The sequence below is a fragment of the Lissotriton vulgaris genome, chromosome 12 (assembly GCF_964263255.1).
Source record: "Lissotriton vulgaris chromosome 12, aLisVul1.2, whole genome shotgun sequence".
NCBI classification, from domain to species: Eukaryota; Metazoa; Chordata; class Amphibia; order Caudata; family Salamandridae; genus Lissotriton; species Lissotriton vulgaris.
The window spans coordinates 259,203,084-259,230,733 of record NC_141700.1 but is presented as its reverse complement, the minus strand read 5'-3'; the positions used below and the strand labels follow the sequence as shown (position 1 = coordinate 259,230,733).

Sequence of the window (27,650 nt, the reverse complement as noted above, 5' to 3'; positions counted from 1 at the left end):
CATCTCGGCACACTAAGGCGAGGGATCACGTGCATGCAGCTAGGGGTTTCCCCCTCACGGGTCTTCCCCTTATTGAACTCTGCTGCGACTTGAAGCAGCATGTCCTTAAGTTTCTAGGGAGTTTGGGTGGGGGGTGCTAACGACAATGCTGGCATGTTTGGGATGTTCCTGTGGGTGGGGGAGGTGGGGAAGGGGTTACATGTTGGCACTTACTGCAGACTCGGCATACTGTATGGAAATGTTCTATGATCTTGCTCCAGAATCCATTCTAAGGGCACAGGGCCCTCTATTGAAAAACAGATGGTCCCATGACTGACACAGCCTCAGAGAAACTACACATTATTACATGGAATATCAGAGGGCTAGGAGACTTGAGGAAAAAACGTCAATTATTGGCGTATCTAGACAGGCACCAAGTTCACATAGCTATGTTACAGGAAACACATTTTACTCCCCAGCATGTCAATACATTTGCACACAGGTGGGCTGAACATGGAATATTTTCCTCTTACTCATCCTATGCTAGGAGTACGGCCATACTCATTAAAAAACACACCCCTTTTAGTTTAGCAGGTGCATCCTGGGACACTCAGGGAATGTATTGTCTAGCTTGGGGCAGACTGGTAACTGATTCAGTCACTTTAGCATGTTGCTATGGCCCAAACGTCAATACCCCCGACTTTTACACATCGCTCTGGAACAAGATTTCAGAAATAGGCTCCAATCATATAATTTGGGGAGGTGATTTTAATGTTGCATGAAATCCAGCTATAGATAGGTCCTACCCAGCCCCTCATCACTACACTAAAGCACGCGCAGTTATTCAGGACACTCTAATAACCCACCAACTAATTGACGCTTGGAGGCATATACATCCCCATAAGATGGAAGGCACACATTAAACCGCACAAGCAGCATCTTGCCAATGATTAGATTACTGGTTTCTATCACGGGTCTAGGTCCGGCTATATTCAAGGTGAAGCCCTTGGCTAGTACCTATTCTGACCACGCCCCAGTTAAATGATGTTATCCCCTTCAGATTATGGTCCCCCCTGCAACAGCTGGAGATTACATGCCCCTATCCTACTAGACACAGTCTTCCAGGGGGAGTTGGAGAGGAAATCCAAGACTTTTTTCAGCGAAACAAGGATTCGGTGGACAGTGTGGAGACCATTTGTGAAGCTTTCAAAGTTACATTCAGGGGAATCTGCATAGCAAAAGGCTCGGGGGTACTCAGAGACATAACTAATACATTGCATAAATTAGAAGCAGAGCTCAAGACAGTAGAAGCGCAACTGGCCTCAGAACCTGATAGCAACACTCAGCATAAATTTCGAGAGACACTTACAGACTATATGGATACAGCGAAACGAGAGGCGCGATTCAGGGGTAGATATTGGATCGCCTGCCGCTATGGGGAGGGAGAACGGCCTTTGGCAGACACAATTCGGAAACCTCGATTTTCCAACTATGTACTGGAACTAGCTGGGCCGGATGAAATGATTTACAGAGACACCTCACATATACTTAATGCCTTTACAAGTCACTATGCTCAACTTTACACCACAAACAGGAAACACGAATGAGATCTCGAGAGCTATCTGGGAGATGTGGCATTAGGGTGGCTCGGAGACGCACAGAGGGAGTTCTTATATGCCCCTTTCGAGTTAGATGAAGTAAGAGAGGCCATCATGCACATGCAGTCAGGGAAAACTGCTGGTATGGATGGCATACCTATTGAATTCTACAAAATGTATATAGATCAAATGGCTCCTATACTGCGCGAGGTGTATGAGAATTCGCTGGAATCTGGTACACTCCCACCATCCATGAGGAAGGCACACATCACCTCCCTTCTCAAGCCAGGGAAATCGCCCCTTCAGTGCAACTCATACAGACCGCTGTCCCTTCTTAATTGCGACGCTAAAATACTGGCCAAGCTAATAGCAAACCGGCTAAGTCTCCTAATGGAGAAACTGATCCTTCCCGACCAATCGGCTTTTGTACCCGGGAGGCCAACCTCACATAATCTAAGAACTCTATTCACCGCTCTCAACAATGTTTCCCCTGAGTTGCCCTTAGCGGCGATTTTTTTAGATGCCACTAAAGCATTTGATTCAGTCGAGTGGGACTATATCTTTGGAGTGATGCAGCGCATGGGCTTCCCACCGCTCTTTCTGTCCTGGATCCATCTATTATACCACCTACAAAATGCTAAGGTCCTTATAAATGGTCGCATGTCTATGGCCTTTTCGATCACTAAGGCACCAGACAGGGGTGTCCCTTATCCCCCTTACTCTTTGCGATAGCGGTCAAACCCTTGGGGGCCAAATTGAGGCAACATCACAATGATAAGGCCCTCCGTTGTAACATGCGCCAGATACTTTATATATTTGTGACCCACAACAAAATTTGAATCCAATTCTCAGAGAGTTTATTGTCTTTGGGAAACTCTCAGGAATTCAGATTAACAGAGGAAATCTTGTGTTTTTCCCTTAACAATGGCTACAACTCGTTTCCCTCTGGATTACCCGTTAAAGTGGTGTGAGGAGTATCTGCCTTACTTAGGCTAGGGATAGAGAGGAGCTGATGCGCCTTAATTATGGCACTGCCCTGAATCGCATCACAGACTATGTTACCCGATGGATTACTCTGCCCCTTTCAATGCCGTGAAGGGCATCCCTAATTAAGATGGTGATTCTTCCCCAATTACTCTACCTTTTTTAAAACATTCCGTTCAATCCAGAGGGTTCTTTTTTTAAAACACTTAGTTCTGAATTGATACGCTTGGTATGGGGAGGCAAACAACCGAGACTGCAGTGGAGTATACTCACCAGGCCACATTCACAATGGGGGTTTGATAACCTGACTTTGAATTGTATTATATAAGTGCGCAAGCCCATTATGCCTACTACTGGGTATACCAACCGCGGTATATGCCACAAGTGACGGCAGAACACTGGCTAGCGGACCCCATACCTATTGACGGTGTACTGTACGATACTCGTGGCCCCAGGGAAACAACCCCAACCACTGCCACATGTACAACTGCAGCATGGCATTGCATTGTTCGTATGTTGAAAAGTCCTCTTCTCTATTCCTCACTACTCCAACTCACGTATAACCCCAACATGCCTCTCCTCCAAGAGACAGCATTTCACAAATTCAAAGAAGGGATTCACATTAAAACCTGGGGGGACCTCTACCACAATGGACTATTCCGAACGTCCGAGCACATATTTCAAGGACTCCGCCAGTCTGCACTAGATATCTTTCTATACATACGACATAGACAGGGTGTTCGCTCTATTACCCCGGAGTTTCCGAATGAACCCCCAGTCCTTACTCCACTACAGCTGATGCTAAAAACGACTACAGCAGGACACCTTGTGTCCACGATATATCACACAGTACACACACAAAGGGTGGAATCGTCTACCTTATCACGCACACGCTGGGACTTAGAGCTAGGCTATGAATTGTCGGACGACAATGGGAATACTGTTGCTCGCAGACTGAACAAATCTCGGCCAGCAGCAGATTACACATAACACATTACAAATTCCTCCATCGACTATATTACACCCCAGTTAAGATGCATAAATAGAAGTTAAGGGACTCTGACAGATGTGACTTTCTGCACCTGGCTTGGGAGTGCCCAGGACTACATGACTATTGGAACCAAGTCTTCGAAGCTATAGATTTAATGACAGCAACCCATATTGAGCGTGCACCGTTAATAAGCCTGCTGGGCTTCGTCAAGCCACTACTGACAAAACACCGCAAATACATTGCTTTCACTTTACTGATGGCCAAGAGGCATGTAGTTTGTCGGTGGGGCAGGGGGTGGGCACCTAAGTTTAAGGATTGGCTTAATGACTTGGTATTCTGTCAGGAGCAACTATCTATTTATGCAGAGCTGTTACCTGGGGCCTCCCGGTCCAGGGACATTTGGGGATCCCTGACAAGCTATATTTTAACGCACCTGCACGATAGCCAGGGTGCCGATCCTGAGATGACTGCACCATAAAGCTGCCTAAAGGCAATATGCCCGCAAACCGCTTGTAATTATGCATCAGGTATTGTTTAAACTCCATCCCAATCTGCAAAATGTCCTTACTAAAGCATTGTCCTACCATGATACTCTTACACTTGTGAGCCACTGAAAAGAGAGGCCACATCACAGCCCTAACTAAGAAATGTGAACTAAATACCTGTTATTGAATGTAATTACGCTGTCATATGTAATACCCTACTGCAATATAAGCTGTTCAATAGATTGTGAATGGGCAGCATATTGTGTCATAATGTTCCATACTGTCATATATCAACAGAAAATTAGCACTGTAAGTTCAATATTCAAGTAATAATAATAAGGTAGTTTATAAAGCGCCTGGTGACGCCATCCCGGCGTGTCCCGCGCTGAAGAAAGCAAGTTATCAGAGGCATACAGACCTCCCAAACACCCACCACCTATCCCACTTCTTATAGTTCATATAAATGCGTTTTTAGCATTGTTCTAAATTTTGTTTCAGGATCTTCCAGCCTTAGGGAAGTGGGGAGAGCATTCCAGTTTTTTGCTACTACATATCTAAAAGAGCGACCACCTAGTTTTGCTCTTTTTACACGGGGAATCGTCAACAAACCCATCCCCTCTGATCGGAGTGCTCTGGTTGGCTCATACCTAAGCACTAGATCAAGCAAATAGGGAGGGGCTTTCCGTTGGAGTATCCTGTGGCACATTAAGAGGGCTTTGAACATCACTCTCTTCTTGATCGATAGCCAGTGTAGAGGCGCTAATGCTGGTTTAGATGCTGCTCTTCTGGGGAGTCGTAATACAAGACGAGCTGCTGTATTTTGGAGGGCCTGTAGGCGCTTTAAACTGTGTTCTGTAGCACCCAGGAACAAAACATTCCCGTAGTCCATACGGGAGGTCACCAACGCCTGGGTCATAGTGCGTCTGGCCTCCAACGGGAGTAAATCCAGGGTGCGATTTAATGTTTTTAGGACTCCAAAACATTTTCCTACGAGGCGACGAATGTGGCCTTCGTAGGATAGAGTGGGGTCCATCCATATACCCAGGTTTTTGGCTTCTTTACAGGGAACAGGTGTGGGACCCAGACACGTCGGCCACCAATCTGGAGACCAACTCAAGTTGTTTCCTCCCACCACCATTACCTCTGTTTTAGATCCGTTTAGTTTTAGGCAATGAGCGTCCATCCATTCAGCTAGTGCTTGCATGCAAGCCTTAAAATTAGATGATGCCATTGCTGGTGCTTGAGACAGCGAGATCAGCAGTTGGGTGTCGTCAGCGTAGGATACCAACTCTACTCCGTACGCCCGCACCACTTCGGCTAAGGGGGTCATATAAAGATTGAAAAGAGTTGGACTCAGGGCGGAGCCCTGAGGAACCCCCTGTTCCAAGGCCATCTCTGCTGATCTACAAGAGCCTCGTTGCACCATAAAGCTTCTACCTGTGAGGAAGGATTTCAGCCACCCCAGTGCGGAGCTGATGACACCCGCTTTGACTAGACACTGTAGTAAGATGGAATGGGCTACAGTGTCGAATGCCGCACTGAGGTCAAGCATCACCAAGGCCATGGTGTTGCCAGCATCCGCCCCCCGTCTAAGGAACTCAGTCGTTCTCAGGAGAGCTGTCTCCATGGAGAAGCTCGCCCGGAAGCCAAATTGCGAGGGGTGCAGGGAATTGTTTTTTTCTAAATGTGTCATTAGTTGACCATTTGCCACTTTCTCCGCAACTTTTGCTAGATAGGGGAGCAGAGAAATAGGTCTTACATTTTCCAGTATATCTTGAGTAATGTTGGTTTTTTTCTTTATGGGGTGCACAATCGCTTTTTTCCAAACTTCTGGGAGATGTTCCGTGGAAAAAGAGACCTGGAGTATGTGCCTAATATACGGCTCCAGTGTCGTGAGGCTTTCTCCCATTACCCTAGGAGGGGCCGGATCGCGAGGGGAACCCGATTTAATTCCCTGACAGAGGCTACAGAGCATCTCTGGGGGAGGAACTGAAAAGGATATCAGTCCCCCTTCTGTGTTACCTACTGTCCTAGTTACTACAAATTTTGTACCGGCTATAGGTTTGTTGGAAAAGGTAGCTTATATTTTCCTCACCTTTCCTGCAAAGTACTCAGCAATTTTGTTTGATTCTGCTATTGAGTCAGTATCCTGGGTGGTTGGGGCACGTATCATCAAGATTTCCTTGAAGATTTTAAAAAGCTCTTTCGATGAGTTTTCTGCTTCCCCAATACGAGTCTTATAATGGGTGGCTTTTGCTCCACGTACCATTGTTTGATATTTTTTCTGCACCTCTTTGTATTTTAACTTACTTAGAGGGCAGAAGTCTATTCGCCATCTCCGTACATGCCGATTTAGCCTCTTGTAGCTCAGGAGTAAACCATGGTGCTGATTTCCCATTTCTGCACCCTGTTCTGGCAAGATATATCGGGGCTGTCTTATCAAGGGCTTCGAGAATGCGCTGTTCTAGCCTTTTGAGAGCGAGTTCACAGTCGTCGCCTCCCGGTGGACCCCCTTCTAGCAGCAGTTCATTAAACACCTCTTGGGAAAATTGTTTCCATTTGCGGCGGGGGTATCTTTTATTCTCCACTAAGTGAGAGTCAGGGGTTGAAGTAAGAATTTTAAATGGGACCAAGTAGTGGTCTGACCACGGGATCGGAAGGGGCGTATCAGTCATTACTCCGTCCCAGCTACGAAATACCGGATCTAATAGGTGGCCATGTTTGTGCGTGGGAGTGTGATTTTTTAGATCCATTTGCAGTGCCTGTAGGTCTAATATCAGATTAGTGGCTTCCTTATCCTGTTCATCATCAAGATGGATGTTGAGGTCTCCTAACATTAGAAGTCTGCTCTTTCTAGTTGCCAGATGAGCAATGCCCTCCAACAAACTAGATTTAAAGTTCTTTAATCCACCTGGGGATCTATAAATAAGAATCCCAGATACAGAGAATTGGGGCCCCAGTTTTAGTGAGAAACAACCTGCCTCACAATTGTCTATACTTATGGCTTCTAGGGTACATTCCATCGGCGATTTAATAACAATGGCAATTCCCCCACCTCTTCCTTCACTCCTGTCTAATCTGACCAGTGAGTAGGACGGTGGGATTGCTTCTATTATCTCTGGATCAGAGTGTTCCCCTAACCAGGTCTCCGTTAAGAATAGAAAGTCCGGTTTTCTATCCAAAAGGAGATCCCAGATCTGATTGCTGTGCTTACTTAGCGACCTACAGTTTAGCAGGGCTCCCTGAACGAATCTGTTACTCGTCCCGCCCGACGATTCTCTTTTACCTCTAAAGGAACATTGTACACAGTTGCGTAAAGTAGGAGCTTCCATAGAGTGCCAGCAAGGCTCCTCTTTTGGTGGTCGTAGTTTTAGCAGTTCCTGTTTATCATACTGAATGAGGGTTTGCCCAGTCTGCGCAGAGATCTTGGCCCCAGGCCCCGTCCGGTCGCGGACGGGCGCAGACGGGCTTGATTTTGGCGTGACTTTGGCGCGCATCTGTCGCGCCCGCTGCGCTCGTCCGCTGCGCGTCCGGAAGAGACACATGATATATAGGAGGGGAGGGGGACGTGCGGGGGGCGTGGCCTAGCTGTGGTGGGCATGGCCTCCGGGGTCCCAGGTGATGGCGGTTTAGCGTTAGGCTGTTTCCCACAGCAGCGCCAAGATCGGCTGCGCGGGTATGCCCAGGGGAGTGGAGAAACCCGTCTAGCAAGTGCCCAGGGGTCGAGGGTTAGGTTAAAAACACATTATCACAATTCAATTTTAAAAGTACAATACTATCGCGCTCCCGGCTGTGCCTCAGGAGAAATGCTATCTTCCCGCAGCTTATTTGTGAGCATTTATGATGTACTGTTTTATTCAAAATCAATAAAGAAAGTTTGAAAGAAAAAAAAAAGTTTGAATGCGGCACTGTTTGCACCGAATGAGGCTATGATTCAACGCTGACATCAATGTACCCACAACTTGCAATTTTGTTACTATGGCCAGTTGTCACAATAGCGATTGATTTAACGTCTACACTTTACACAAAATGAAAATCATATCCGTTTGGGCAGACTGTATTTCTAAGATGTTAGAGAAACTTTACTGCTAACAGTGTTTGTTCAAATTGTTTCTGGCCATACACGAACGTTACGTTTTTTATTGCTCGAGCACGGAGGACAAATTTTGAATTCAATATCTTTGTAACTAAAAAACAAGCAACACGAATGGCATGGATAAGGGAAACAATGGCACATCAGAGGAAGCGGTGATGCATTACATTACAAGCGAAGGTGCGAGTGTGTATCTTGAGACATCAGGAATGCAGCTGGCAGCCTGTGCGCCCCTGCTCCCTCCCGACACCCATAGGCCATGGGAGTGAACGTTCACAAAAAAGGCAGGACATACCACGGCCTTTGAACATTTGCGTGCTTTCAATTATTGAAATCCACATGCAAAGGCCAATGGGATGTGTGGGAGGAGGAAGACCCACAAGGAGAAGGCTCTTGAAAGTCTGAAGTGATTCCAAGAGCGCTCTCCTAGAGCAGTGCATGCGCGCTGCGCTAGGCGAGACCTGAAAATGTAGATCACCCTTGCACTGTAAGTGCAGATCATTGTGCCTGGAATGTGCATAGTGAGGTTTAGTGCTTGCAAAGCGGGACCAAATGTACCGACCATTCAAAAGTTTGTAGATATTCATTTTGAGCGTCTTCCATAAGACCGCACATTTTTGGAATTAAAAACAAGGCATCTACCATTTTTCTTACAAAAATGCCACGTCAAATACTGAAAAGATTACGAGATTAGACAGGCGCAACGGAGAAAGGGGAGAGCAAGAAAAAGCATGCGTAAGAGGGAAAGAGATTTGAATTTTCATGTCAGCAGGCTCCGCAGAGCAGCATCACAAAGCGTAAGTATATTTTTACCACCTCATCAAATAAATGAGAACGTTGCAATCGCAACCTTCCTCAAACTTGCTCCAGCAATGTTGCGTCAATTGGTCCAGAAATCCTGGCCGGTAACAGATACAAGCCAATCAACATTCACTACAGCAGCACGTGCCTCCTCTGCACAGAAACACGGCTAACACAAGTTACATGATTTAATCAGTCTTAAAACAATTGCTTCGTGCACCTAGCATTTCAATAATATGGGATCGTTCGTAAAATACCTTTCAGTCTGGTGTAAAAACATTAAAATGTAACAGACAGAACTTTGAGTTTAGATTTTACTATAGTGATTTACGTAGCATGCCGGCTTCGGAACATACTGACCATGGCTACAGGGAGCTGCAAACATTAGGTTGATGACCCCAGGAGTAGAACTATTAGTGGGTCCGGAGCTTCAAGTTAACTAGAGCAACTACGCTTCTTTGTACTACTGGTTCTATGAAACCTTTGAGCCATCATTAAGCAATAAAAGCTATTTGGTTTTTTCCCCACAAAAAGCTTAATGCCAAATCTTTTGCAGTTTCCAAGTATTTAAAATAACAGTTGCTTATATTAACTACTATAATATTATTCAATGTATAGACTCCACAAGAATGAAAGGCTAAGCTGGCCCCTGGCTAGGATATGACTTAGTGACCTACCGGCATCTTGGGATCTGCTTCTCCAAAATCCTGCCATTTTTGTGAAATTAAAGATGTGCCCCTTTAACTGTATGAACCTTTATTTATTAAACAACAAAAAAAAAACTTCATGGGCCTATCAAGGACTGAAGAATATTTCTTACTTCACTTTTTTCAGTGCTCCGTTCTCCAGCATGCAATGAATCTAGGTCTATTTACAACAGGCACATGGGGCACAGTTGCTTGAAAAAGATCTGTATGACAATCAAGCTATCACACACAAACAACTTAAATTGTCACAGTTCCTAAAGAACTCCACCATTTACTCAATCATTAAAACTTGAATTACATTCCCTTCAACCGAAAACTTTCCAATAGAAACCCAGGTTAGATGTCCTGCACATCTAACCTGGGCTTCTATTGGAATTCTATAATGCATATTAGCAAGCCCATTATCGCTGTTTTAGCAGCAGTTTCCTCCTGTTAAAACTGCGATAATTTTAACGAGGTTCTTGCTAATATGTCCGTAAGTGGGCAGGATACCCTTTAAGGAGCATTTGATTCGTTACTAACAATCAGCAGCCCTTATTTGGATGCACTTTGTTGTAGAATCTCTTAAAATGCATGGGTTACATTAACACACACTTTAGTTGACCACTAATCTGCTGCTGATGCACTTTATTTGTTTTTCCGGGGCCCTTGATCTCTGCTATTGCGCTTCTTTGTCCATGTTTTGGTATGCAGTACACTTATAACAAGGGTACAAGGTTTCCGAACAGTAATTTCAAGATTTTAACGGTCTTACTTCTGTTAGAACGTTTAATTTTTTTAAGCTGTATTATACTCAGCTATATTTTTGTTTTTTTCATACACAATTATAATTGTTTATTCTGGTTTTTTGTTTATAGACGTCCCTAAACGATTAAACCTCTGTTAACCTTCATATCTATATTGGATGCGTCTATGTGTTGCAAGAGACCTAGTGAACTTGAAATATGTACCTCAATATGTTAACATCTTGTTGTTGTGTTATTATTGTGTAGGGCTCTTTTTTCACCTGATGTGTATTGTCTTTTTTGATTATTTGTTTTAAAGATTTTGAACTTTGTACTTTATTACACACTTTTATGGCCACATGGCCGAAATAAAGTTTATTACTACTACTACTAAAAATGGTAGTTGGCCCGACACCATCCCCTCCAAGGGCCATCTGGGTAACTCAAGTGGATGGAGGAGGGGATGTGGGGGTGGCAGCTTGATGGGTCGATGGAAAAGGTTCCTGATGTGTCTAGAGGCATGGCCATGCAACAGGAGGAGCCTGCACTGATGCATATTTCTGCTCATGCTGGTTTCAGTAGGTATACATCAAAGACTTGATGTATGCTCGTTTCTTTGGTTATGAGCAACTTCATGGTCTCCAGGTTTATGACTTTTGAGAATATTGTAGGGTCTCATTTAGTGAGGCTTTAACTTCGTGTTGATGTTAGATATCTGTTTATTACTGGTGTTCAATTATATTTATACACAATCTTGCACAGCAAATACTGGAATTTCAACTTCTCAGCTTGTAGTTTTAACTGCTGTATTGTATTTATTTGATTTTTTCCATGGTCTATACATCATGCGATTTCTTAGCAAGAGTAACTGCTACTGGATTTTGGACAGGAATGTAAGTGCTGGAACAAAGCAGACGCACCGGGGTATGTTTGTCAAGGTTACTGGAGAATGGAGACTTCCTTGTAGAAGATTTTTAGGTATTATGATAAGCAGATTCTACTAGGGGTAAACATGTGGACCCTTACATTGTAATTGAACCTGGTGTAAGTTCTGAGGTATTCTTCGATGAGTGAACTGACAATATATCGATCACAGTGTTTCTGTTTGACATGGTAAGCAAGTAATGGCATCCATAGATAATCCTGGCCATGAAGCCAGGTGTGGATAATGGATGCAGTAGCCTGCATGATGCACTTGGCCATGTAGTCTTTATTTTCATATGCGAGTAGACGTCACAGAGTCATTTGAATTCCTGGGTGGTCAGCAGAATGGAAGGCATGACAATATCAGTGCAACAAATCTTGCCGACTGGAGGTGTACAACTTTCCCTTGTAACCAAAGAAGTAATCGGAACCGACGTAAATCCAGAATCACACTCATAGCAGTTTGGATGTGTCGAATTCCAGAAAATAGGGTCTGTAGGGATTATATCAGCACAGACACAGTAGAGAAATAATCTATATTTTAGGAGCCCACAAGAATTGGAGGGGAGGCAGTGGTGTAACGAAACTTGAGGGAGCCCTCTGCAAAGTACATGGAGGGGCCCACTCTGGAGTCAGACAGGAGCTCTCAGGCCAGGGTACTGAGCTGAGCTCGGGGCCCTCTGCACTGTAGGGGCTCCAGTGGCTTATATTACGCCACTGCGAAAATATATGGCAAGTATATCAGCTTGCGCATAGGCGAGAACTATTGGCTTGGCCAATGCTTGTTTCACTTTATGAGCGGCTCCACTAAGGATTCAGGCTAACCGCTAATTACTCCCCACCATCTATTTTACCTGGCAGACATTCCCTAGGCGCTCCACTTCCTTCAGCTCTTTAAAGTACACCTGGCTGGGTGGCACAAACAAAAATCAATACAATTCGCTTAAAAAAATATTGACCCCATTCATCCGGACTGCCAACATTTGCGCCGAGAGTGATGCTTTAGTTGAAAAATTACAATGGGGAAAGGACATGTCACACTCAGACCTACTGACTTTGGAACTAAGGAACCAAGTTCGAGTTTTGGCGTCTGCTCAACATTCTGTGTGATCCTGGGCAAATCACTTAAACTCTCCGTGTCTTAAAATAAACAATAACAAAATGAATCTGGCCTTCTGTCAAGTAACTAACTGGTGCTCATGTAAAGCGCTACAATGTCCATCGACTGCATTCGCTCTAAACACAACTGCAAAAACAGATGAATCAATCAAGGATGAAGTGGTTTATTGCTGCACAGCGAGAGAGAAGGCCATGATGGCAGGCGCCGCCGCCTGTCTGGGTTTGCTGCCTCTCCCGTGGAGCCGCCGCCTGAGGCAGCGACCGTGACTCTCTGCTCCGCCTCCCACACCGGAGGTGGCGGCACTTAGCACTGTAGGAGAGCTCGCACGTCTTGTCCCTAGATCTGTAGGGCGGGCAGACTGGCGTGTTCTATCTCTAAATAACTACCGAAAGTGCTAGAAGGTCGAAATTAGGTGGAGAAAAAAAAGGGGTATGATTACCATGGAAACCGTGTCCAAGGCAACGGAGCCTTCTTTGCAGCGCGGTGACACTGCTCATGTGGAGAAACTGCTGATTCAAGACTCGGAAGCGGAGCTGCCCCGCCACCTTCCGGGAGCGGCGCGAGCGCGGCATCAACAACGAAGGCTCATCACAAGTGCTCCGCGCGGCGACACGTCACCGACCCGCGGCCCGCCCTCCCAATCCATCCCCGGCGTCAGCAACACCCGACCCGCTTCATCTCATCCCCTGACAGCATCCTTCACAGATTGTCCTCACTCCAGCCCTCCAGTCAGCATGCTTACACTGCACTCCACAGCCTGCCCTCTTACACCATGCCTGGCAGGCAATTTACCAACAAGGTGAATGAAACCTTTGCCCAGGAAGTGTAGTCATATGTAAAAATTGCAAAATGATGAGGTAATACTATTACAAACGGTGCCACATTAAGCCGCATAATTTTCCCTTTCTAGCTGCATAATTTAGTTAACTCTGCCTTTCCTGCCACATAATTCCAGTGGCCCTGCATATGAGAATGTAGACACTTTGTGTAACATCCACCGTCCATTTATCGAAAAGGATACGTGAACCATTTTTGAACTATATGGCTTTACTCAACTTCTTATCACTGAATCTAGACTTGGATGGTGGGTGATTATTGTTGCATTCTGATGGATAGTTCTTGCCGGTTTCCTTGTTTCCTCTTGCAGCTGTCACCAGCTAGAGCCTGGTGGCAGCTGGGAACACAGGCTGCAAAGAGCGCAATCTGCCCTCAGCTCGAAATCAAAATTTGAAGTTGATAAAAATGTCGTTGCCAAGTGACTGTATCTGCAAACGTTTGTGGGAAGGATCGAGTGGGGTCCTTCACGTTTGGATTATGATTTGTGATACAAGGGTTGGGTGCAAAGCTTTACTTACCTTTAGGAGTAGTATACGCTGAGAGTGTCAATACTAAGGTGCTGGGAGGTCCAGTGATGTCTGCTCCCATAAAACAGCAATGGGGCGGGGAGGGGGGAAGTGGGGTTATTTAAAAAAATCACTTACACGCCGGCTGGCTAGCTGGCTAGCCAGCCACTGCCTCTTCTCCATCCTCTTCCTGGCTTCTACCGTTCAAACAGGAAGCAGGAAGCACCCGGGCTCCCAGGCTCCTTGTGGTTCCACGCTCAGCCAGGGAATGGGGTCCTGGACATGTTCTCCACCCAGACTCTAATGCAGCCTGGGTGGAGAACATGCAAAGTGTGCATGACTATTTGGCTGGCATGAGAGGGCCAGCCAAACATTAATGCGCACTTACATAGTGCCCACCACTCCTCCCCCACTCTGAGAGCAGAGAAGATCAGCCCACCAAGACACCGCAGCAGGAACAAATACAATGATTACACCCAGTTATCATTTTCTTTTTCTTTTTTTTACACTGCAGAAAGCAGTCGGCGACGCTCCTCTGCCTTAGCAGCGGTGCCGCCACTGGTGAAGTCAGGTCATGTAAAGAGCCCATATCTGGTACAGGGGAGTGCAACATAGGTCAGAGGTTTTCAAGATATTCATATTAATATTGGCAGTCAGTAATTTTACCAGGGAGGGGTGCACATGTGCACACATACACCTCACTCAGTCACTCACTCACATCCATTCATTCGCACGAGCACACACACACACGCACACACGCACACACACCTATTAACAACACTCACTAACAAATACACATGCCTTCATGCATACGTAAGGACACACCAAACAAAAACCCCCATATAACTTACATAAATAGCAGCTCTTCGACAGGGAACCCTCAGGGGTCCCAGGAGGATTGGGACTGCTGCCTTCCCTCATTGGATGTCCTTAGGTCAGCAATTGAGGGTAGGCAGCAGTCTCAATCCTGTCACTGTTTGGGATGGGTCAGTGAGACTGCAGAGCCCACCCACTCTCTGACAAGGTGTCACTGATTGACACTCAACCCTGGGCACTTCAGGGATTAAAACTGAAGCGCTCAGGTCAGAGGCAATCAGTGATGCTCCCCTTCATCTCAAGGGGAAGGGTGTGGAGGCAGTTTTGCCAGGCTGAGGAGGTCATGCCCACAGGACTGTGAAATCCTCAGCCTGGCAAAGTTCAGCTCAGTCAGTCTGGAGAGTGTACATTTAGCACATGTCTAGCTCCTGGCTGCCTGACCTGAACCAGAAGAATGTCTGTCAGGCTGACCTTTGTTCAGACTGACAGACACTCTTCTTGTCCGGAAAAATATGGGGGGCACGGCCCCTCAGCCCATATGGACAGACCGCAGCTGCATATGAACTACATTTACATGCACTGAATTTAAATGGCGTATATATATATATATATATATATATATATATATAATCAGTGGTTTTGTAATCTTTAATTTGGTCTCCTCCATAGCCAGTGCAGTGGTACCTCTCTCCTACCGCCCAATTCCCCCCTTTTCATTAACCAAGAGACTGTGAGTGTGTTCACAATTTCTATTCAAGTGTTGCAGGCACAAGGCCTGGGCCCTTACCTTCCAGTCAGTGTCGACGGCAGACAGGAATGTGTCCGTGCTCTCCTACAAAAGAAAGAAAGAAGAGACAGTCAGTTGCGCATCAAGAATATAAAGTGGGAAGACTGTCAGAGGCGATGTGTACAAGAGACAGGAGAGTAAGCAACACTGAGTATCTGAGTCTCGACAGCAGGGGGCAGTGTGTCCAAGAATTATACCAGTTAGGGGCACACTACAGAAGGGACTAGACAGCAGGAGGCACTGTGTAGAAGAAATAAGACATTCAGGAACACAGGGTACTAGTGACAGATATTAATGGATATTGTGTTCAGGAGACAAGGCACAACAGAATGTTGGATACAAGAACCCTAGCTACAAGAGGCAGGTTTTATAAGAGAGTAGACATCAGGGGGCAAAGTGTACAACAGAGAGCGATACGCAGGGAGGCAGTGTGCATGAGAGACCAGACAGCCACAGGCATTGTGTACAAGATACTGGATACTAAACAGCACTGAGTACAAGAGGTTTAACAGCAAGGGCATAGTGTAAAAGGAAAAAGGGCATTTAGGGACACTGGGTCCAAGAGCCCGAAGTGCTAGCAACACTGAGTCCAGGAGACTGAATAGCAAGGAAGACAGTGTACAACTAAAGACTCTGTACAAGGAACTCTTTGTATAATGTAACACTATTTTCAACTGGACACTGCACAAGGCACACTGCGTATAAGTAAACACTGTGAACATGGATCACTGTGTACAACTGGACACTTTACACAAGGGGACGCTGTACAAGGAACACATTGTCAAGGATGGAGGCACCGAAGGACGCTAACTCCGGGGTACCAGAATTAACGAACGTGTAGAGGAGATGGGAAACTGATGGATGTTGGGCAGAAGAGACTGAATAGCAACTGAATTGTAGTGTAATTGTTTCCCCTTACATATATTGGATAACTGATTTCCTCAAGTCATCCATCTCCCAGCCCCCCAGTCTAAGGTATTCAACAATTAACTCGTCACAGTCAGCCACGGTGACCACATTTTTGAATATTTCTTAGGGCACCCTTGGGCCAAGTATAGCCTTTTCTTTTGCAGCTGCACAGAAGTCCATTGTTCGTGTCCACTTTATGGTAGTTGGGGTCGTCACCAATCTCCATTTCCGTACTATCTCCCTTTTAGCAATAATCAGACACATTGCGACCAATTTCTTCCCACCCAATTCCCATCCCGACATTATTCCCATCAACTCCATGCAGGAGTCCAAATTAGTCAGAAACCCAGTAATTTCAGACAAGCGTGAGTGAAACCTTGTTCAGTATCTGAATATCACAGGACATTCCCATACCATGTATAAAATGTTATCCTAAGCAACTCCGCATCTAGTGCAATCTGGTGAGGTGTTCTTTCCTATCCTGTGCAGGCATGTTGGTGTGGAACATATTCTATGAAAATATTTATATCGAAGTAGAGAAAGCAGCATCAGAATCACAAGCTCTCATGCAGCCATTTTAGCCTCAACCCAGCCTTCATCCTCCAGCTCAAATCACTCACCCAGGGCTCCCTAAGTGACTGCATCAGATCTGGCATGTTGACAATAAGCCTTTGTATATTGAGGACATAAGCCCGCCCCTTCTCTTACTGACATCAACTTGGATTCTAACGGATTGAAGTCTGGGATGTCCTAGAGATATTAGGAGGATTTCTCCTGAGTGTGTCGGGCTGAAGATATACAAAAAGTGTCTTATGAAGCATAAATTCTGTTTGAAGTTGCCCAAAGGACTTCATGTGTGAATACTTCCAGACCCTCGAGGGACATCGTTTGGAAGCCAGATAGGAGCGGTCTAATTTCCCAGAAGGCCTCTAATCATCTCAGGAAAGAACAACGTACCAGGAACTTGGCCTATGCCTATATATATACTACATCTAGAAAATAGAGTCTTTAGATTCGAGGCCTTTTGTCTGTTTCTTTCAATTACACTACATCAGCGGGTCTATCTCCGCGATGGTAATTATAGCAGACCGCTCGACTAAATAAGAGAGTTAGCATACTATCTTCAATACATGAGGAACGGTTTCGATGTCCCTTTAACATTATCAAGTTCTACACTTCAGCGAAAGGCAATCAGGCGTAACTTATGCCATGATGATATTTACTATGGAGTGAGGCCAATAGTCCGAATTTAGATACATTTATTGAATCAGAAGATAAAGTTGACGTTGTCACATAGAAAATAGAAGTAGTTAACATTGGTAACCACTGTTAAAGAAAAACCCTGACGAAGGATCTGCCGAAACGCATTGGTAGACGACTATCTTGACCAATGTTCAGAGATTGGATCTTATGATATCGTCTTGTTTCCAACTCTTGTATCTACATATCAAATTGTATTGAGTGCTTAATAATCTACAATTATATTTTAAGTAGGGTTGTAGATTAAAGTAGGGTCTCCTGTTGTGTATCATTCGGTGGTTAGATTCTTTTAGATATAATCATGTTTTGATCCAATATTTTTTATATACTGTTTTATCTTATGTAAATAATTGTTTTGTATGTCAAATGTTTTGAAAATGAATCAAAAATATATTCTTCATAAGTTGTTCTGTGTATTTCGACTGAAAAATAGGTCGCCAGGTCATGAGTTTCAGCGTAAAAATATGCAGCTTGTTTTCCAAAAATACTTCCAGACCTCACCCAGGGTGGAGATCCCAATAGCGTCCCACCCCAAAAATCCGCTGAGCTGTAACCAGTAACCAGGTCCTGTGCCAGAGAGGCGTTTGCCTAGTAAGTCTACCATTCCATTTCACAGCCCTCAATGCTTTGTGGCAACAATCAATCATGATTCTGGTAACTTTGGGTAAATCCTTAGAAGCCCAGTACCTATAAAATTATGCAAGAAGCACTGGTACTGTGACCCAGGACATCTCTAGGACGAATCGAGGAGTCATCCCATCTGCATACAGCCAGTCATTGATGGGCAAGAGCTTATAGGCATAATAATATTTTTAGATGTCCACCAGTCCCAACCTTCCATCATATGGGTTTTGCACACATTTATTGAGTGCCACCTTGGGGGTCCTGCCACCCCATATATAATGATTGATGACAGATTGCAGGGAGGAGGAGAACCCCCCCCCCCAGTAGGGCATATAGATAAGTCTGGAGGAGGTACAACCATTAGGACAGGTCGATCATTTTAAAGGGGGCCCCATGGCCCATAGCAGACAGCAGGAGTTTACTGCAAGCATCAAGCTGGGAACATAACCATCGGAACACTGGTCGAAATCCTCTCTCTGTTTATAAGTATTTATATCCCTGTGGTATTTTGCACTTCCTTCTGTCCTACTTTCAATTTCACTACTCTCTTCTGACCTTTTTTGGGGTTTTGTGCAATCGTTGCCAAATTGTATAAGACCAATGTGGCTGTGTATGTATTTTCTTTATAGCTGAAACATAAGATTGATCTTTATTATATCTACACATAAGTTGTGTTTTTAGTGTCAATTACTCTGCAGAAATAGTGTTAAATCTTCTTCTATATATGCTATGCGTACTAAATTTTTAGTTAATATGTTTTTAGGGCCTTGAAGGAGTCACAAGTCAGTAAAAAGAGACCCCAGTAACAAAGATCGACCATGATTCGACGAGGAATGCCGTAAAGCCAAAGCATGTATAAGACAAAGTGAAAGAAGATTGAGGGCAAGGTATATTGTGGAAGTATCCCTGGCCCTCCAGAAACAAAGAATAAAATATAAATCGATAATTAGAAATAAAAAAAGTACATATAAAGATAGTTGTTGGCAAGTATGTTAGCTGTAATTGAGTCCAAAGACATAAAAGGGTTTTGGAAGCTGGTCCAAGAAAGCTCCGGCAAAACATCAGGATCCCTGCAGTGTATGGTCCCCGAAGACAACTGGGTGGGCTTGTTGTAGAACATTTTAGGACCCTAGTGTAATTTTCCTGATTCATGCCCTTACCCATACTAATATAATAAAGAGAAAGCCCAAACCTTTGAGGCGGGTAATCTCAGGAACCAAAGCTCCAATCACAACACTGAATACAGCGTTGGAAAGGGCAGCAGAAGGACATAGGCTATGCAGACGCCCACCATATACATTTAAAAGGTAAAAGAACCGTGCCAGCAAAGTAGTCCCTTGTGGCCGTGTCTGCGTTGTGCTGTGGGCGTGTGCCTGGGGCGTGACAAATGCTGGGGGCTTGTGGTACGTTCCGCCCTTCATGCCATGTCTCATATCGTGTGCTAATCCCACCCTGCTCCCTTTAAATACCCCTGCACCCCATAATCATAACCCACCCATTCTCCTTAAAATACTCCAACACCCTTAAACACAACCCATCTTAACCCTATAAATATACCCTGTACCACAAAACCCAAACCTATCCCTAAACCCTAAAAATACCACTGTACCCCAAAACCCAAACCTACCCCTGAACCCTAAAATACCCCTGTACCCCAAAACCCAAACCTAGCCCTGAACCCTTAAAATACCCCTGTACCCCAAAACCCAAACCTACCCCTGAACCCTAAAAATACCCCTGTACCCCAAAACCCAAACCTAGCCCCGAACTCTAAAAATAACCCTGTACCCCAAAACCCAAACCTACCCCTGAACCCTAAAATACCCCTGTACCCCAAATCCCAAACCTAGCCCTGAACCCTAAAAATACCCCTGTACCCCAAAACCAAAACCTACCCCATAACCCTAAAAATACCCCTATACCCCAAAACCCAAACCTAGCCCTGAACCTTAAAAATACCCCTGTACCCCAAAACCCATACCTATCCCTAAACCCTAAAACTACCCCTGTACCCCATAACCCAAAACTATATCTGAACCCTTAAACTACCCAAACACCCCAAAACATATCCCTCAGTACCCCCAAAACATATACCCCTATACCCATACTTACCTTATCCAAACATTAAAAAAACATGCTTTTACCATTCATGCATTTACAACAAATTTCGTTGTAATTGTATGCGTGGTAAAAGCACATAAAATGTAATGCCATGCGTTATAATGGCATTGCGGAGTCATGGTACTTTCGTAATGAAAGTATGCGGAGTGATCGTATGCGGAAAGAAAGTTGCGGAATAATGGGTGTTTACCCACCCCCGGTAAGTACATTGGTGGCACGGCGGCCCACATCTCCAGCAACATACTCATATTTTTTCACCACCCATTTGAAAAATGCACAGGTCTCTCTCATTGATGGCCAGCACCGACATACACTTTTAGACACACCTCCCGCCATAAGTTCTAGAATTGCGAACTTTAGAGCTGGGGAGCTACATTTGAATCTCTGCATCAGCTCAATATCCTTTGATTCCAGGCAAATCGCTTTATTTCCCCGTGCCTACCACAAATGAATGTGTTCTTCTGTAATGATAATTGTGCCCATGCCATGTTGTCGAGTTGGCGCTATATAATATTGCAAGGAAAAATAAAGTAGGGAAACTCGAATTCACACACTACTGAACGCGCACTCTTAAGTGCATCAGCGGTGCACTGTGAATCAGAGCGTTTCACAGGCCTGTCACAGATAAGAAATGCTATCAAAACGAAATCCTACAAAACAATATACTACTGGCCAGCAGCAATTCATACCCGGACAACGTCGGGACGGGCTGCTAGTATAGATATAAATTACCATGTCCTCATATAGGCATAGAAATCATAACCATATTTAGACATAGCTCATGCAGTCCAAATACGGCATGGTTACTTCCACTAGTTTCGAAAATCCACAACGATTTCTTGGAAAACTCGGCTTCAGCAGTTAGGGACTTCCCCTTGCTTGAATATTGATTTATCCAAGAACTCATGGAGTTTTCAAAGAACTGAGACTCTTTGATGATGTTATTATGTCCACCTTTACGTCAATCTCGGCACCTTCAAGGTATAAATATGCCCACACTTGCCCTAGCAAACACACAGTGGTTTGGAGCAGTTCGGCTATCTACTTGCCCGACGCATCCTGCTACAGCAAGTGCCGAAGGAAGCCGACCCTCCGGCAGACGCACTGAGAGAGACGCTGTCTTTTCTCTGGCCGAGAAATCCAGCTCCAGTGTTTCCAAGCTACCCTTGCGGGATGTTGGGAAATTGAGTTCTGAGAATGACCTCCTTCATTCTAAACCAAGGTACGGAGCTGATTAGACCCTAAGAGAAATCTTGGATAGATTCTTGGCAAAAAAGAATACTAAATTTATGCTACACCCCACTTACTTCTTCACTCGTACTAGACTTAGGTTAGGTACATCAGGGTAGGCATATTTTAGAAGCACCAGTTGAGTACTTTTTAGTCTTTGTTATTTATGTATATATTTATCTATGGTCTAAGAACCATACAATGCTTTTACAGTATGATTTTATAATACTCTTTTTACTGTACGCATTATACTTTACAACCAGTATCGCGATTGTAGCAGTTCATTTCTTCTGCATGAGAAAGAAGACTGTTCAATAAATACTTTTATTGAAACCGCCCGTCTCTCTATTTCTCTGCACCTCTGGTGAAACGAAGCATGCACGAATGACTGAGTAAAATATCTATCTATTGTTTCAACGACTCTGAAGATCAGTTTTATCTTGAGGAAACAAAGTTGTCATGTTTCTGCGGTTGTCAGAAACTAAATCCCTTCTTGTGAACTCAAAAAAGTTTCTAGTGACCTCTTAGCTAGCTGCCACTCACAATTAAGTCTAATATATTCAATAGCGACCTAGTAGATCTAAATTCTACGTCACATCTATAGGATATATTATTCCAATGCGCAGAGCCTATTGGGAATATAGGAACTACACTACATGGTGCCCAACATTTGGTAAGGCACTAATTTAACGCTAGATACCAGAGTAACTCAGTCGTGCTTTTCACAGAGACCCCTTTTTTCCGTAAAATACTCCAATAGACGTCTGGAGTGGGTTAAAAGAAAAAATATCTGCCATAACTGAGTAGAACGAAAAATCCTATGTATTAGTTTTTGGTTTGTTCAACGTTGAAGGATACTGTGTTCCAAAATATTGTGCACCTTATCTTTGTTTCTATAAAACTTGCTTTGCAAACTTTCAGTCAACAAAATGGACGACGATGATAATCCCGGGGCCAGTGGAACTGCAGTGAATGCAAACCAACCAGGTCTTGAAGTTACAGGTGTTCAACAAAATGACGCGGATGCTATAATCATCCCGGAAAACGTAAGGAAAACAATAGCTTTAAAGCTCATGGAGAATGGCCTATCACTGAGAGGTGGTAGGGTTATATTTGTCATAGAGGCACATGAATATCGGCAGACAGAGGTATTCTATTCTTGGATTATCTTTCCACAAGCAAATCAAACTTGGTAGACCAGGAGCAACATGGCCTAGACTAGCCAGCTATACACCACATCCTGACATTGAAAGAATGACAGACCAAGAACTGTTAGTTCAGCTAAAACAATTAATCAAAATACATAGACAATTGGTACAATATGTCATGCGGACACTAACAGTCCAACCTCCTATCAGAATTCCACAGCAAACTCTTCATCAAGGGAACAGAAACAAAATTTCACCACAGACCATACAATCAGTCATTGGTAAATTACCCACAAAAAGGGAACAGATTCCATTCTGGTTAGCTCAAAAAATTACTCAGATCAAGGCAGTATTTCGCGATAGTACACCTCATGAGAAACACAGGATTCTAACAATCTGTTTACCAATGGGGATCACACCACACCTGGAGGACTGTGACACTTGATGTACAGTCTTTGCTGCAATCTACACAACAACTCATGGTGTACCATCCATGGCAGTGATATCAGACGTCCTGAAACAGATTACAAATGAATACGGGGCAGAACCTGCTTTAAATCGCGGTATGAAGTTACTAAAAGATTTCAAGCAGGTCTCAGCTATAATATTAGCAAATATTAAAGGTGAAGCAGCATCCGTGGCGATCCTCAAAAAACTAAAAGAACTTGATGTAACTGAGCAACCATATGAACTGGCCAGGATAATAGAAAAATCCTATGAAGAACTAGGAAGAGATAGTTTGGGAGGGAAACCAGTAAAGTCCGAACTAACAGAAAATCCTGAAAAAGTTTTTATTAAAAAAAACACTCACTACTCCTAAAAAGAAGTGTGAAAAAACTAGACAGACTCTTCCTAAAGAGAAGTGTTCTCAATCAAGAGGAAGGTCTCCTTAAAAGGAGCCCTCTGAAAAGAAACAGGGAAAATTTAAGAAAACCTGATAGATATCAAGATACTGATACAAGTTCCTCTCATACCTTTCAGACTTCCTTGCAGAAATCCGAAAGAAGAGGACAATCAGAACACAAGGAAGAACGTGTGACGTCCAAAGACGATGAACACGTTCCAAAAAATAAGAAAACACAATTCACCAAGAAGAAGGTAGCAAGTCTAAAAATCAGACATGCCGAGGATCTTGAGGACACAACTCAAGAACGGGGAGTGGGCCCAGACAATGCTGGACAGCGCAGCAGAGATTACCATAGCTCGCAAGATTCTGAAGGATCATCTGGAGACAGTGGACCTGAATGAATGCATTCAGGTTGAAACTGCAGATACCAGGGTTAGTGTACCACATAAGTTACATGAAGTAACACTCCGAATATAGGGGGATATAACTAGGAAAATAAAAGCACTCTTTTGGGAAAAACTATCTAAGGGTTATGACATTATTCTGGCTGAAAAAGACTGGCCACCTGACTTTGTCAGGGAGTGCCCATATGGGGAAGAGATAATTATGCCAGACTTCTCAAATCATATTCTTATTCAAAAAAATACACTATGCCAAAAAATGGGCTGTGGCCCAGGCTCCAGCATTATATAAAAATCATGTGGGATGGGATTAGGATTCTCCTCACCATAAGATCCAGTTAAAAAATCAACCAACTGCTCAGAAGCAGTACTCGGTTAAACAAGAATCTTAAAAACAGGTCAGGGAGATCTTAGATCAACTTGAATACCAAGGGTTGATTGAAACATGCACCTTGTCCATGAACAATCCTTTGTTTCCTGTCTCCAAACCAGACAATACATATCGTCTAGTTTTGGACTACAGACATTTAAATTCTTGTTGCAAAACCTTCGCAGTACAAAATGCATACAATGCAGCACTGATGAATAACATCGTGCACAAAAAATATAAAACAACATTAGATATTTCAAACAGTTTCTTCTGTCAAAACATTGCACCTGAAAGCAGGTACTTGACCGCTTTCTCAATTATGGGGACACAGCGACACTTCTGTCGTCTCCCACAGGGATTCAAGAATAGTCCTGGATTATTTTCAGCCAGAGTAACAGAATTACTGCAAACGTACGATGATGGAGCATTATCATATGTCGATGACATCTATGTCAGACGATGATTTGGACAGGCACTTGAACAGGGTGAACACCATAATACTTGGCTTCGCCTCTGAAGGGTACAAATTCAATTTTAAGAAATCAAGAATTGCCCACTTCAACGTCCTATTCCTAGGATACGAACTTTCAAGTGAAGGCAAAAACCTGGCAGCAAACTTTTTAGAGAAATGTGCGCTGCTCCAACCTCCAAAAACGCTGAAAAACTTATAGTCAGTTCTAGGATTCCTGAATTTCGGAGCAACTTACATTCTAAACTACCCAGAAAGGGTTAAACCTCTCTACGAACTAATCAAACCTGATTTCAAACCGAATAATTGGACTCAAAAACACAGAAATTTTGCGTTCAGTGCAAACAGACATGCTAGCAACAACCCATTTACAGACACGTGTAAATGAACGAAACCTTGTAATCTGAATCATCTCAGAGAGATGCGGATTCGCATACCTAACGTTTAATGAAGGTGAAAAGGTACCAATAGCTTACAAATCACATTTGTACACACAAGCTGAAAAGAAATTCACTTCAACAGAAAAATTCTGACGGCGGTTCAAACTGCAGTAGCAAAATAGAGAGCCCTCGCGCAGGGAAAACGCATAAAAGTCGTTACTCCTGTACCTGCCTTAGAAGTAGTGACAAAGGAAAGCATTCCAAATGCAAAAGCCTTACATCCAAAATGGATACAATGGGTTAATTCTCTTGCTGCAATAGATGTTGAATACCCTATTGACCCCTACTTGAAAACTCAAGAATTTCTCCAATAGGAACAAGAATGTCCTCTGCCCACTGAGATTCTGCCTCTAGAACATTACGGATGTATAATTTATACAGACGGATCAGCACAACCCGCAATTGGGGGAAAACAAGCTTATAGTGCTGTGTGCGCGATTGTTAAAGGTCGCTGGCGCGATGGTAAATTCATGCCTATGGTCACAAAAACTCAATCCCTAGGAGACTGTACAGCTCAGTGAGCTGAACTCCAAGCTTTCAAGAAGGCGCTTGAAAATACAGATCGCGAATTCCCCACACTCATAGTGTGCGATTCGTATTACTGCGTCCAGTCTTACAATTAATATTTGCAGAACTGGGTTCAAAACGGTTTCAAAGACGCAAAAGGTGGCACAATCAAGCATAAAATGCTTTGGGAACAAGTAGTTCTTTTACAGAAAGAACTACAGAAGACTCACGTGATCCATACACTGAGTCATCAGCGTGATGGCGTTCACGTTGCAGGGAATTCATTGGCTGATGAAGCCGCAAAGACAGCTGTGCAAACAGCTTCCGTAGCTGCAATCACTCGTTCAAAAACACAAATAGACGGTGAAACAATGCTAGCTGTCAATGCCACAAGCAAAGGCTGCTCTGCAGCGTTACCTCTAAACTATCCACTCGAATATTCATACATAATTGATGCCAACTCCATTCCCTTTGCTCGAATCCCTGGAGTGGGGGATAGGGTAATTCCAAATAGGAATCGGAGAGGTGCTTTGATTCAAGAAGCACATATGGGAGAGGCAAATACGAAGAAAGGGGTGAATGAGTATTAATTGTGCTGGAGTATGATAACTGTAAGAATTTTCAATATATCAGAAGCTCAAAGGATAAGGTGCGTTCACCCACCAACAACCAAACTGGGTAATGTTAACCCTTTCGCTGCGGCGGCTATTCCGCTGCAGCGCTAACAGGGCAGGGCGGCCGCGCGGCGGCCGCATGCTGGTAACAGAACCGCTTCGTCACCAGCCGCGGTTGAGCTGTGCTCGTGATGGAGCGGTTCCGTCATGGCCCGCCCCGCTCAATAGAACACGCTTCGCAGGCGTGAAATCAGCACTGCGCAGGCGCGGCGGCCGGGCCATGACATAACCGCTCCGTCATCAGCACAGCCCAACCGCAGCTGATGACGGAGCGGCTCCATCATCAGCATGGAACGTGTTAAACACAAAACCACATATAGACGATAAACAAAATATATCCTGAGCTAAGCAACAGTATATCAATACAGGTGAACAAATTCCAAAAGATGAGTAATCTTCAAATCTTCTGTTTATTAATTCCGTCTTTCTTCATAAATCACACTAGCCGCCAACACGTGTTTCGTCTTGGTACAGTCAACCATAGACTTCTTCAGGGCAATATCTAGAGTCAAATAGAACTCTCCATAGTTCATGAGAGCATATAAGAGTGATACTTTATTTCACGAAGGCTCCTAATTCTGAGTGGTCATCGCACTCAGAGGAGAGGCCACGCCGTTGAGACCGTCCATGAACAACGCGCCACATCCTAGCGCCAGCATCGTCTGGTATAAGCAACATATACCACGGATCTACGGACCGATATTAATACACGTTTGCCTGCTTACTTCACCATTATCAGGGGTCCTGGCTGGGATCCCTGTAAGTTTTTACTGGCTTTCACCATTTCCTCACGGTGTCACTTATTGTTCGCTTTCTGAGCAGCGCGAGCCCTTTGAAGGTGCCCCTTATTGACCAATCCTGAAGAGACCTGACATCATTTTCAGGTCGAAACGTCGTTGACAGATAAAAAGAGACAGATTGTGCACAACAGTTGCTTACACTTTCCAACTGCTGTATTTTGATTGTTTATACATTACTTGGTCGTCTCTTTAAAACCAAATGTAAACTTGAAACCTTGTGTTTTCTACACAGTATTACGTCTCACTCTAGGAGTTTAGTTTCCTTTTTTGGTAAAATTCACTTGAGAAACGCCAACACTTTTGTGATTATATGTTTGTATATAATGTTGCAGATGCTTTGTATAAACTGTTGATACATACTTACATAAACTTTACGAATTGATGATCAGATTTTCAAAGTGTATATGCAGCTTCCTTTGGTGACATTTCTTGAACCACCCACATTGCCATTGTGCCTTATACCTATCACAATTGTCCACATTAGGCTTTAACTTTTG

At 44.0% G+C, this 27,650-nt stretch overlaps 1 protein-coding gene across 6 annotated transcripts in view; it reads right to left on the bottom strand.

Moving 5' to 3' along the window:
* NDRG4 (NDRG family member 4) overlaps window positions 1–27,650 on the bottom strand; it is an 888,963-nt gene that overhangs the window by 385,155 nt on the left and 476,158 nt on the right. For all 6 annotated transcript variants that reach the window (XM_086947800.1, XM_086947798.1, XM_086947797.1 and 3 more), the window contains exon 3: window positions 15,354–15,398. In XM_086947800.1, coding sequence (XP_086803926.1) covers window positions 15,354–15,398 — 45 coding nt within the window. The remainder of the gene's footprint in view (window positions 1–15,353; window positions 15,399–27,650) is intronic.